Source organism: Mustela nivalis (assembly GCF_964662115.1).
Source record: "Mustela nivalis genome assembly, chromosome: 8".
Lineage (NCBI taxonomy): Eukaryota > Metazoa > Chordata > Mammalia > Carnivora > Mustelidae > Mustela > Mustela nivalis.
Window position 1 is genome coordinate 35,475,000 of NC_139027.1, and position 13,681 is coordinate 35,488,680.

Here is a 13,681-nt window from a genome sequence, read left to right on the forward strand (position 1 = left end):
CCTTTTAGAATCCTTTTATTGATTTAGTCCATATTTTGATGGGAATGGAGGATGTGTCCAATAAGACATTAAACCAACATTGTTTTTTTTTTACATGACCAAGTTTAGTGTCAGCAATGAAGTGTACCTACTACAGGCCTGTTGAGCAGTGAAGCTGGAATCCTTGCTGCCTGCCTTCGTTATATGTTGTTCTAACCACAAAGACTGATTTATCAATCACACTGTGTTTGAAGGGGACTCCGTCAAATACAGCAAAAAGCTTAAAAACGTGACCAGATGTTTAGGAAAGATGAGACAAGTTAATCATTTTCAAGAATGACATTTTTGAAAGTGTTGTGGTTTATCAAGGCAGTACCAATAGAGAACCAGAAAAATGGGTTGTTTTCTACTCAAATTCCTCTTTGGGCTGATTTTTTTTGTTCACTCAGAGGTTTTTGGATATGATACTAATAAGATTGTGGGGTTTTATTTCAGGGATTAAAGACCATTTTAGGGTCTGAACCAGGAAAACTGGCAGTACAGTGAGGGAGCTAATCTAGTGGGGCTGTGGCATATTGGGGAGCATTTACACTTTGTACATTAGGACTGCCCCCCCCCCCCAATCTGTGGATGTGTGGTCTCAGAGTGGTAGGTTTTCCTACAGTATAGTGCAAGATAACCCAGGAGCACAGATTTTGGTGCCAAAAATCCCAGCATCAAAGGTGTTTTGATACTGACAATTAATTTAGAACTTTGAAAGCACTGTGCAAGCCACATAAAAATATCTGCTGGCTAGATTTGACCCTTGAGCCCCAGCATGTGACTTTGAGCATGTTAGCTCTGGTGACCTGAGTAAGGGAGTACGTCTGTGTTGATTGAAGTCACCCTTCCTCACTAATGGAAAATATTTTGGTCAGGATTCACCAGAATCTTACTTACCATTTAGACAGAAAAGCCCTTCCTTCCTGCATTAATGAGATACAGATAAGTTGGCAGCATGATTCCCTAAGGATCCAGTTTACAGTCCTTTTCCGTGTAGATCACACTTTTGCCAAAGGCTAACAAAAACGGAGTTCTCAGGCTAGACACTTGGTTGCTGGAACATAGTGACAGATCTTGCATTTGCAGTCACTGCAGGGCTCTGTCTCTTCAGCTTCGTAGAGGTGTGGGTCTGTCCCTGTGTTACAGAGTCAGAACGTGAGAGGGTTGGTCAGGTTGGGCATACCTGGGAAATAGCAAGCAGGGACGGCTGAAACACTGGTAGCTATGCATGTTGGCTGGGTGTCTTATGCTAAAAAGTGAGATAAGCTATTAGGATCCTTCCTTAGGGAAAGGAGCTCGAAGTTTTATTGCTGCTCTGACTTTAGTTATTACTACCCTCCTGAATTCATCTAAACCTCAGAAGTTGGTGTTTACAAATGTTTTTCCGCCTGTACTCCTGAGTATATGAACCTATAGCAATTCTTGTCACTCAGTGAGGAAACAGGGCTTTATGGGCTGTATTTTTAATACCTATGTATTTTAAGGATCCTTCGGAACTCTTATAGTTTTCCCCTGCAGACCTACGAATCCATCTCTACAGATGGTGGCTTAATGCACAGAAATAGTTTCTCTTCTTGTTAATCAGGAATAGTAGGTGACCTAGTGTTTGTTTTTGTTTTGGGATTTTTTTTTTTTTGTATGTATGATGACATACTATTTAGTGAGGTTATTAGGAGGTAAGCACCGTTACTCAAGATGACAGATGTAAAGCTTTAGACATCACAATCTAAGTTATTAAGCAAAGTTATCTATGAAGTGAAGTCATGGTTCCTGAGGTGTAACTTTAGAGTAGTAACTACATTCCAGTCGATTGGCATGATAACTGAGCCTTTAATGCACAGGATTAAGTGATAAGGTGTAAGAAGTTTGTTAGTGCCCCAAGGTAAGTTTTCAGTATTAAGTTCTGGGGAGATTTGTTTGTTGGGGTGGGGGCTGAATAGAGGACTGGAGAAGACTTAGTCAGATACGAGGTTTATTCAACTGTAGGATAAAATTGATAGCCTGTGTAGTTTGTGACTTTTTTTTTCCTGATTATCCTTCTAACAGTTCCATGCCTAAAGGCCACGAAATATGCTGAGTTGATAAATTCTGGTTCTCTTCTCTCTAGTCATGTTTAGTGTTCCTTACTCAACCATATCCGTTAAGATCTTCAATGAAGCTTTTGATAATTTATTGCAAAATACATTTTTCACAAAGAAGTCTTTATGATGGGTTTTAGCCAGGGCAACAACACAGACAGGAGGTTAAACAGAGGTGCCCCTTGGCTCGGGTCTGCTGCTTGAACTTCATCCACAAAATAGTTTGTGCTCAGAGAGTGGGGATGGATAGCAGTGGATCTTCAGTTCTGTTCCTGCATGTTTGTTCTAATGAGAAAGTAAATTCTTGTCTCTGGGGTGTACATCAAGTAAATGTTTATACTAGAAATGCTTTCATATTTTCCTTCAAATCTCCTATTTTTCTGGGTATGTTCAAACAATGTTACTTTTTTCCATGAGAAGTAGCGGTTCTGTTGTTGTTGTTGTTTTCGTTTTTTTCTTTCCTCACTTTTACAAACCAAATTTTAGTCTCCTTATACCCTGGGTGGATTAACTTGACCTTTGCTCTCTTAGTGAATAACTGATTATTTTAGTCGAAATCATTGACAGAGGTGTGGGTTTCTACTTGCCTTTTCTGACGAGTGTGCTTTTGCCGTATGTGTTTTTAATACAAATTGTGTACTAAATTCTCACAAATTCATACTTCGGAGGTGTAGTTATTGCAGTGGGAAATAGGAGTTGAGAAAGGTCAGAATGTGCCAGTGAATATTGTGAACAGGGTGAAAGCTAGTTAATTAACAACGTCCATGTGTCAGATGACTTAAACTTTGTGTTTGTTCCCTGGAACATCAGAGTTCATAGGCAGGAGTTGTGTTTTCTTTGTATTCCTCCACATCTTGGCATACTCCTCTTGGAGCTGGTAATTGGCTCCCCCACCTTTCAGACTGTGAGCCCTCTGAGGAGAGACACGGTGTCCTGGAAATCCTAATGAGGGCCTGACAAAGAGGAGACGCTCAGGAGATGTTCAGAGTTTCGTGTCCTGCCCATCAGTCTTTCATAGAGCCAACGGAGGACAATTAAGACTTTAAAAATAATCTAGTAGCAAGAAAAAGACCCTTTGCGCCACCCCCACCCCCAAAAATATTTCTAGTTATTTGCATCTAACTGAGGTTTGTCACATGGGATGACAGGTGAGGTCTAGCTCACCGTGAACCCAGTAGAGAAGCCATAGGTGAATACTGAACACTGGAGATGCAACTAGTCCCAATGGAGACATGCTTGTTAGTGTCCGTTCACACACAGCATTACTTAGTAGGTAAAAAAGAATGTAAAATACCTCCGTTGTTTTCATATTAATGACCTGTGTAGATATTTTTAATATATTGGGGTAAGTAAAAAACTTTTTTTTTTATTGTGGTTAAAAGAAAAACCCCTAACATTTAACCATCTTAACCTTTTCTACATGTACACTTTAGTAGTGTTAAGTATATTCACAGAGTTGTGCACCCCACTCCCAGAACGTTTTCATCTTATAGAACTAAAGCACTGTATTCACTAAACTTCAGGTCCTGGCAACCTTCATTTTATCTGTATCTGTGATTTTGATTCTTACGGATATCTGACGTAAGTGGAATTATACAGTATTTATCTTTCTGTCACTGGTTTATTTCACTTAGCGTGATGTCCTTAAGTTTCATCCTTATTCGTCATTGTTAGCCCTTTCTTTTTAGAGCAAAATAATATTCCGTTGTATTTATGTAACATTTTAAATTCAGTCATTTATCAGTGGACACTCGGGTTCTTCCATCTCTTGGCTTTAAGTGTGCAAACATCTCATAGATAAGGCTTTTTCAGTTCTTTCAGGTACGAAAGCAAACATTTCCTGAAAAATCACGCTCTCATATGCAACAGGAGAATCACTGGGTCATATGGATGGTAGTCCTAATAATTTTCTGAAGAACCTCTACTGTTTTCCCTAGTGGTTGCACCACTTTGTATTCCCACCAACAGTGTACAATACAAGGGTTCCAATTTCTCCACATCCTCTCCAACATTTTATTCTTTTTTTTAACAGTAACCATCCATGGGAGATGATACCTTACTATAGTTTTAAATTTTTTTCCCCTGATGATGAGTGACATTGAGTATCTTTTCATATGCTTGTTGGCTATTAAATAAAATACATTTTTATATTCATTCTACCTTTTTTTTTTTCTTTTTTAAAAGTGTTCTTTCTAGAAAAATGTCAAATTAGATCTGTGGCTGGCATTCTGTTTTTATGTGGATGGGCTGCTTTGCAAATGGGGGAGCTAGAACGTACAGTGGCGCTTTAACAAGCCAGACAGACCTTATTCTTCCCACTCAAAGCACACCATTTCCTTGGAACTTACTTCTTTGGTTCCTTTTGTTGACTTTATAGTGAAAGTAATTAACCTAATCTTGTAAGCATCTTAAATGAGCTTTGTCCATAGCTGTTTTTCAGGCAAACATAAGTATCAGTTTGGGTTTACCTTTTTTAAAACTCCATGGTACATGTGGGCTTTGAAAAAGTTGAAAGTGGGGTGGTTTTGTTCTTCAGGCTTCTCAAGGCTGCCTGGGAACCTGATGATGATCTTTGCTGAGGACCCGGTTCTGGTGTCTAGCCCCAGGCTTACTAGTTAGGACACCAAGAGAAACATCCACTTTATAGGTTCTGAGTGGGGAGAGAAAGTAAGAAAAGTGATTTCTTTTTTTTACTGGTTTCAGACAAAATTTTAATAATTGATAGCTTTATAGACAGTTAAATTTTGTATCTTTTGAGATAATTACAGATTCACATGCAGTTGAAAGAAATAATGCAAAGATCCTGGCGCAAACCTGGCTGGCTCAGTTGGAAGAACTCACAGCTCTTGATCGTGGGGTTGTGAGTTCTAACCCCTCATTGGGTGTGGAGATAGCTTAAAAATACAATTTTAGAAAGAAGGAATACAGACAGAGATCCCAAATGTCCTTTACATAGTTTCCCCCATCTTGCATCAATAGTATAATGTTACAACCTGGAAGTGACATTGGAGAATCCAGCTACCTCATTCACCTTTCACCAGTCCCACGTGCCCTCCACTTCGTGCGTGCATGTAATTTACTGCTGGGCTGTTTATCATCACATGTGGAGATGTGTGATCAGCATTACTGTCCAGATACAGAACAGTTGCATCCCCAGATCCCTGCGTGCTACCTTTTTGTAGCCGCAGCTCCCTCCCTTCTGCTCCCACGCCCGACAACAACTCATCTCTACCACGCATCTACACTTCTGTCATACGTGACCTTTAGAGACGGGGTTTTTTGCTCAGCGTAATTCCATGGTGATCCACCCACGCCATCTATGTCAGCAATTGCTTGGTTTTTATTGCTGAGTAGCCTTCCACGGTATGATGTGCCACCGCAGATTGACCTGTTGAAGAACATTCGGGTTGCTTGCAAGTTCTGGTGGGGGCCTGGTCCCGTGGGCACTTGGGGAGGGCTTGCCAGTCCACACAGCTTGTCATCCAGTATCCCCAGCCCGTCTTCTGGAAGCTGCCAGTTGAAGAACGGGGGCACAGTCGTCCTGATCAAGCCTCCTCACCCGGTGATGGGCCACAAGGCCACACCACGGCAATCAACTGCTGCCATACAGGTTTTTTGCGTTTATTTGAGTTTTCATTCCCAGAAGTGCAATTGTTGGATCATATAGATAGGTTAATTTCTTAAGACTGCTGTTTGCCAGAATGGCTGTACCATTTTTTGTTCCCATCAGCAATGTGTGAGGGGTCCAGCTCTTCTAAAACTTAGCCAGCATTTGGTATAATCACTGTTTGTTTTTAGCCATTCTGACACATGCTTCATGATAGTTTTCACTTGTGCTTTCCTCCTGGCTAATGGGGTTGAATATATTTTCATGTGTTCATTTGCACGTGGATACCCTTCTATGTGCAGTGGCTGTTTCCTGTCTTTTGCTCATTTCCAAATGATTGATTGGGTTTTTTACTCTTTCACTCCTTTTGAGAGCTTTCACACATTCTAGACTCAAGTCATATATGTGATTTCCAAATATCCTACTCTACTCTGTAGCTTGTCTTTTCTTCCTTTGCATAGAGCAAGAGTATTAAATTTTAGTGAAGTCCATTTACCAATTTTTCTTTTTATGGATCATGTTTTTGGGATCATCTAAGAACTCTTTGCCAAGGCTTAAGTGCCAAGATTTTGCCTGTTTGTTTGTTTTTTTTTCCTAAAAGTTTCTATAGTTTCACATTTTTCATGTTGAGTTAATTTGTGAGATGTGAGGTATAGATCTAAGTCTAGGTCAAAGGTATAGATCAAAGAGTTCTTTTTGATTACAGACCCATTTGCTCCTGCACCATTTATGGAAATCGTTAGCCTTTTTCTACCTACCGTTAGACCGTGAACAACATGAAGTGAGGGGCGCCATGCCTGGAAAATCCACGTGTAACTTTTGAATCCCCCAAAACGTGACTACTCTAAGGCTGCTAATGGCCTGCTGCTGACTGGAAGCCTTAACAAATATCACAGACTGTAGATGAACACATGTGTTGTGTATTATATGTGTTGTATACTGGATTCTTAAAATAAGCTGGAGGAAAGAAGAGGCTATTGTACACTGTACACTGAGAAAATTATAAAGCAGAGGAAATACATTTACAGCACTGTACTGTATTTATGGAAAAAGACACACCTGTAAGTAGACCTTGTGATTCAGTGGTCGATGGTAATTGTTTTTGTACCTTTGTTAAAAATCAGCATATTTTTGTGGATCTGTTTCTGGGTTCTCTCTTGTGTTCTGTTGAACTGTGTGACTGTCCCTCTGCCAATACCACACTGCCTTCATTACTCTAGTTGCATACTGAGCCATCAAAATGGATAGTGATTCCTCCAACTTTTTTTTTTTTTTTCAGAGTTCTTTTAACTGGGGTCCAATGCCTTTTCATCTATATTTTAGAATAAGCTTTCCATAGGGATTGTGTTGAACTTACAGATGAATTTAGAGGATAATTTGTACTTTTACTATGTTGAGTTTCCAGTTCATAAGCAGATATGTTTCTTCCAAGTATTTAGGTCTGTAGGCTTTGTAGTTTTTCAGTGTACAGATTTTGTACATGTTTTGTTAGATTTAATTCACTTGGGAGCAGTTAGTAGTGGTATTATATTTTTTTAGACTTATTTCCCATACATGCATTTCATGTTTGTGTGTTCTTGTATCCTGGAGCCTTGCTAAACTCAATAATTACGAAGTTTTTTGTAAATTTCTTGGGAGTGAAATGAAGACATATTATCTGCATATAAGGAATTTCATTCCTTCCTTACTGATCTGTGTGCATTTTTTCTTTACCTATTACACTGGCTAGAACTTCTAGTGCTATGTTGAATGAGAGTGGTGAAAGCAGATGTCCCTGCTGACAGTTTTTATCATGAATGGAATAGGTGTTGGATTTTATAAAATGTTTATTCTGTATCAATTTACATATATAAATGTGTGAATTTACTTATTTTAATCTGTTGATATGGTGAGTTACAGTGATTTTCGGTGTTAATCTATCTTGCATTCCTGGGGTAAGTCCTACTTCATCAGGGTGTAGTTCTTTTCATACATTGCTGGGTTGAATTTGCTGATGTTTTGTTGATGGTATTTGTGCCTAAGTTCATGAGAAGTATTTATCTGTTTTTAAACTGTTCTGGTTTTGATCAGGGCCTTAATAGAAAGTTGGGAGATGGTCCCTCCCTGCCACTAGTTGTAACTTAACAACTTTACAATTCTAAAATTTTTGATTGCTTCTTCCAAATGAGGCAGAAGTTCATAGCCCTCCTTGGCCTTGCTGATACTTTCCAGCAAAAATGGGGCACCAGATAGCGTGGATTCATTGAGCTCATTTGAAAGTGTGTGCTTGGCTCCCTGCAACCCCTGCTGACACCTGGAAGGGGGAAGTGGTGGAGGGCTGACTCACAGCCTTGCTTCTGCAGGGTGGAGGCTAAAGCTCAGCTTTTCTTAGCTCCTTGTGTTTACACCGGAGTAGAGGTGATGGGAGTGAACACCAGCCCTGTCTCCCACCACCTTGTTCCCCTCATGATGCTGGGTGTGAGCTCCTGATCTTTCTCCTTAATGCCAGTTGGGAGTGGAGGCTCAGTGACCCACTGGATCCTGCAGACACGCAGGCCTTGCGTAGGGAGAACCTATGGGCCCTAGCCCTATCTCCTACCAGCTCATACAGTCTCGTTGCTGCCAGGTGGGTCTGCAGGCTCAGCTCCTTACTGAGCCTTCCCCCAACCAAGGGTGGGGGAAGTGGTGTTCTCACTTGCTCTGACTTGTTCTGTCTCACTGCTCATTGATGCTTGGTGGGGGGTACATGCACATGTGTGTGTATGTGTGTTTGAGAAGTGGCAATAAACCCCACTTTGTACCACCTTCTTGCTGCTTAGTGGAGGGCCAGCTTGCTGCTGGGCCCCAGTGCTACCCTGGAAGGGGGTGGAATCAGCATCATTTGCTTCCACTGGGCAGGGAATGAGAGATAACACCCACGTGGTTTCTCAAATACTGTTCTGGCAGGGCAGCAGGATTGGCTCTGCCTGCCTCTGCAGGGAGAGCCTGGCAGATCAGCTCCCCCTTAGCCTGCTAACACAATCTGGTGGTGGAATCCCAGCTCCTGGCCTGGCCATGCTGAAACTGCACGTGTGGTGTTCAGCTGGGGCAGGGCGGCTATTGCCAAGAAGGTATTCTCTTGTGAGGCCACCCTCTCCCCAGTGTTTTCGCCAGGTTAGACCAGTCTTTCCTGGGAGCGCTATCTCTATGAGAGTTGGAGCCCGACAGTTGGAGAACTCCTCAGGACCCTGTCCAGGAAGTATGGAAAGTAATGAAGAAGCAGGAACCTCTTGGCCATGTCATTCCTCAAGTCCCGGGGTCCCTAAGCAACCCACCTCTTCTTCCCTTTTAGCATTTTCTTGTTTATTGTGCTCTCTAGGGACCGGGGGGGTTGGGGTTGACACCACCTTGGTGGAATTAGAAATCTGTATCTTCTTTTAACTAAGTACTTATGATGGGTATTGATTGGCTATAACTACAGAGTACTGCTTGGAATTGTAGCCACCGCCTCCGTCACCCTCTGTTTTCAGTCTATGGAATAAAGGGCTTTTCACATCGGGAGATTTAGCAGTACTCCTAGCCACTGTTTTTAGATGGTAACTACAGAGTCTCTCATGGTAGCTGCCTTGTGGATGAAATTGGTGGTGAGCCCCTGGGGTGTCCACCCTGCTCTCCCATGTCCTGTCATTCCAGTCAGGTTCCACGTGCTGTAGGGGAACTTATTAGAGAAAATAAGCCCTGTAGTCCTGCCTGATTGCACTATAAGGCAGAAAAAGAGATTCATTGTGCATTGACTTGTGTTGTTTTATGTGTCAGGATTTGTGGTGTTAGGTTGGAAGATGTGCATAGAACTGAATGCTAGGCAGTCTGATACCTTGCTCCTGACCTCCTTGTTCACGAAGGAATTGGAGCCCTTGCCTAGTGCCCAGATGTCTTCATGCCCCTGGTCTGTGGTCGCCCTGGCTGTGTTGAGGGTACGGGGGAGACTCCCCATGGACCACCTCCTCTCCCTGTCCCAGCCGCCACTTCCCACACCAGAATTCATAGGTCTTCATTCCTCCTTTGTGGGGGCAGCTCAGTCTCACAACAAATTCCTCATGTGACAGAACATCTAGCTTCTTTCTCATCTGGTCAGTGTCCTCTGGTGGTTCTCCTTAGTCTGTGGCTGGGACCTGTGCTGGGGCATGTGAGCCAAGACTGCTTTCCTTCTCAGTGGGTGTCCTGTTGACAGAAACCAAATGCGTGTCCTGTAAGACCTTGTGGACTTGGCCCTATGCCGTGCTCCAGGCTCTAAGCACCGTGCCACTCACTCACACTCAGACCCTGCTCTGGAGCCACAGAGCAGAGGGAGGCCTGCATTCCTTTCTTCGGCAGGAGATGCTAGGAGACACGTGTGTACAGAGGGGTCATCATGGCATTATTTATCCCAGCCAGGGGAAAAGAAAAACTGTTGACCGTCTTAATGGTATGGGGGAATCTCTTCAGTTATTACACATCCTCTTGACAGACTGTGGTGCTGTCTTCTTAATGATGTTAAGGAGAATAATGGCATGGAAAATGCTGCTGGCCTAAAATTCTGTTAGAAAAGGTTACATAATTATTGCTGATATCTTAGTGTCTTAGTCTGTTTTTGCTGCTATAACAAAAATACCACAGACTGGGTATCTTCACCAAGAAACACTGATCTCATACTTCTGGAAGCTGGAAGTCTGAGATTAGGGTGCTGAACACGTCCAGGTTCTGGGGAGACACCACTGCCTTCTCACTGTGTCCTCATATGATGGAGAGAGACCTCTTACAAAGGCACTGGTCCCGTTCGTGAAGGCTCTACGCTGGGGCTCTAATCACCTCCTACAGGCCCCATGTCCTGATACCATCACACTGGAGAGTAGGCCCAGCTCACGAGTTTATGGTAGGCAAAAACGTGGGTGTTCAAGAAGTTTACAAAGTATGTTAAGTGTAACAAAGATTCGAAGGACAATATATCAAAAGGTTAAAAGCAAAATTTTTTGCATTCAAGTTTCAAGTAGTCTTACCTGTGTGCCTTTTTGTGTTGGCAAAATCATAACTAGCATTTATAATAGAATAAATCTAACATACAATACATACATAAAATTTTCTTTTAATTTTAATCTTCATTTTAACATACCCAGCAGCTTGTCCCTGTGACATGTACATCTTCCATGTATGATTCAGTATTAAGTGTCATGCCCCTTATGTTGGTAAAGATTTCATCCAGAAGGGGCGCCCGGGTGGCTCAGTCGGTTAAATGTTTGCCTTCGGTTCAGGTCATGACATCAGGGTCTTGGGATCGAGGCCCACATCGGGCTACCTGATCAGTGGGGAGTCTGCTTCTCCCTCTCCCCGTCTCTGCTCATCAAATAAATAAATAATAAATAAAATTTAAAAAAAAAATAGTAAGCATCTGGTGGGAACCCGGTTGCTAATTTCTTCTTGCTCCTTAATGACCTGTTGCAGCCATGGGTTTTCAGTAAGTATAACAGTAATGAATGTTCTCTCCTGCTTTCCATGGAAAGGAGCTGTTTCAGGAGTATAGGAAACTCACAGGGAAGTGAATTCATCTGGAAATGCTACTATAATTCTGACTCCCCTAGGTCCCAGAACAAACATGCAAAAAAGGTCTTTTCTAGTAACTGACATGGTGGGAGTGGGGAGGGGAGATCTGAATCACCCCTAACCTGCCCATGAACCTGCATACCCTACAAAGAACCTTGGCTTCTTTGGCAAGTCTTTGGACCATGGAGAGACATCTGGAAACCGCACTGTGTCTGAGCTGGGCCCATGTCGGGGACACCTGTGAGATGGCCCATTGCACTTGGCAGAAACTTGACTAGAGTTCAGCATGTGTATTTGGAGAAAGAATGGTCCTGAGACATAAGACACAGGCTAACCTACGTTTTCCTGCAGTCAAATATTAAGCCCCCCTTTTGGAAATGAGATATTTTGCTTTCTGTTTTAGTATTAAAAATATTCATTGCTTGAATAGAATGAAGAATTTTAAAACAGCCCCCCCCCCCCCCCCGCTTTGAGGGAAGTTACACTCTTTTAGTCATCTGTTAAATTTTGGGTTTTATTTTTGAATGAGAGACTCATGAATGCTTCTTGAGAACTTTTTCTTCACATGCTATGAGGTGACTGATGCCAACACTACAGACTGCATTTCCCTGGTGGACAAGTTTAAGCCCTGTTTGTAAGAGCCCATGCCGTTGTGGTTTCAGTATTTATTAGAATGAGTTGGTATCCCTGGTGTCTTTTGGAAAAGCCAGACTGACTTTGTATTTTCTCTGTTCTCTGCCCTGGAGCAGATCCCTGTGGTTTGTAGCTACAGCTCAGCCAGACGGCGATGGCGGGAAGCCCCTGAGAAGCCAGGGAAGCAGCCCCTAAGAAGAGCTGCTGGCAGGCAGTTCCTGGTTTGTCTCCTTTTGTGTGTGTGCCGGGCTGCATGTGCCCACAGGCCTGTGTGAGGCTGGGGTCTGTGCCAGGCTGCATGTGCCCACAGGCCTGTGTGAGGCTGGGGTCTGTGCTTGAGTTGCAGCCTGAGCGTGTCTCCCTTTCAGCATCCGCACTCAGGGATGACACAGGCCAGCTGACCACGTGGATTGTGTCTGCAGCCCCAAGAGCTGGGATATTATGTCCCTTCAAGAAGCAGAACTCCAAGATTTGGAAACAGTGAGGTCACATCTGATGTTGGAGGTGGGAACTCGGGCCTTTGGCACTGATGACTTGCTTTAATTTGGGCTTTGCTGACCTTCTTTACGAGTGAAAGTGGTTTCAAAGCTAAAATTTTGTAAAACAAAGGAATCAGTCATTTCAGTCTGAGAAAGGTTCAAATTAAAACAGTTTCAGTGTGATGATTCTCAACTCTAAGTTGCTCTGGGAACCGTATATGTCGTGTTCCTGGACCAGAGCATTCTTCTATTCCTTGTGGTGAAATGTTTTGATAGAACCAATTTATAGATTTACTGAGTAATCGGAGACTTTTTAGAAGAAGCTGGCTTAAGCAGAAAGGATCTGCAGATTCTTACAAATGTGTGTCTATGCAGGTGTATGAGGCAAGTTGAGCTGCGCAACCTTAGTTTACTGACAGAGTTACTTTTTCATGGAACAAATGTGTCGGAGGACAGACTAAGATTTCTTGTGGGTTGTTTTTTTTTTTTTCTTCTGGTTTTTTCATTTCTAAAGGAAAAACAATTTTTTTAAGATTTTATTTATTTATTTGAGAGCGCGAGGGGAAGACAGGCAGGGAGGGGGAGGGAATCTGAAACAGACTCCCTGATGAGTGGGGAGCCTACGCAGTTCACACAGCTCAATCTCATGACCCTAGACTGTCACCCGAGCCAAAACCGAGAGTGAGACACTCAACCGACTGAGCCACCCAGGTGTGCCCCTCTTGAGAAATTTTTTAACACAAAGTAATCTAGAAATGAATTCTGCACATATGCTATGTTGGTGTATATTTGTAATTAGACCTCAATATTACTTACCCCTGAGCATAACTTCTACTAAAACTAGTAAAAAAAAACTTACCAGCTTGAGAAGGAAAACAGTTTGGTGCATAATGGCAGGAGCCCAAATATTTGTAGATTTAATGAGAATTCAGGTAATATTTAATGCAGCTTATGAATGCCCACGACTCCTTTTTTCACTTGAATATTCCCCCTGTGCTTATTTGAAACTTGTAACTGTGTTTTCTTGGTAAGGAAAGCCTGCTGTAGTCTATATGCCAGCTTTGTTTTTGCTGCAGTCCATTTTACTGATAGTATGTCATGGAATATGGGAGTGGAAAGTTACAAAAGGTGACCCAGTCTAGTCTTGATCCCTCCACTGACCTATTACAGCCCCTGGGGCTCATCCCTCAACCTGGTGAGACACAGATGTCCTCTTCTGATGGAGAAGGGTGTTGTAGCCATTCAGTAGTGGTCAGAGGAATGGAGAGGGCAGGGGTGGGGTTTGTGCTGAATTACGGTAACCCCAGGTGAATCTGTATTGCAAAGAC

General features: G+C 42.6%; 1 protein-coding gene across 26 annotated transcripts in view; it reads left to right on the forward strand.

Moving 5' to 3' along the window:
* Nucleotides 1-13,681, forward strand: part of BCL2L11 (BCL2 like 11) — a 44,541-nt gene that overhangs the window by 5,056 nt on the left and 25,804 nt on the right. For 3 of the 26 annotated variants that reach the window (XM_082743368.1, XM_082743358.1, XM_082743363.1), the window contains one exon: nt 104-4,253. The exons of 20 other annotated variants lie outside the window; for them this stretch is intronic. In XM_082743368.1, the coding sequence (XP_082599494.1) occupies nt 104-108 (5 nt within the window). In that variant the 3' untranslated portion in view covers nt 109-4,253. Of the gene's footprint in view, nt 1-103; nt 4,254-13,681 lie in introns of those variants that run through there. 3 more of the 26 variants (XM_082743367.1, XM_082743370.1, XM_082743361.1) reach the window with 1 other exon arrangement.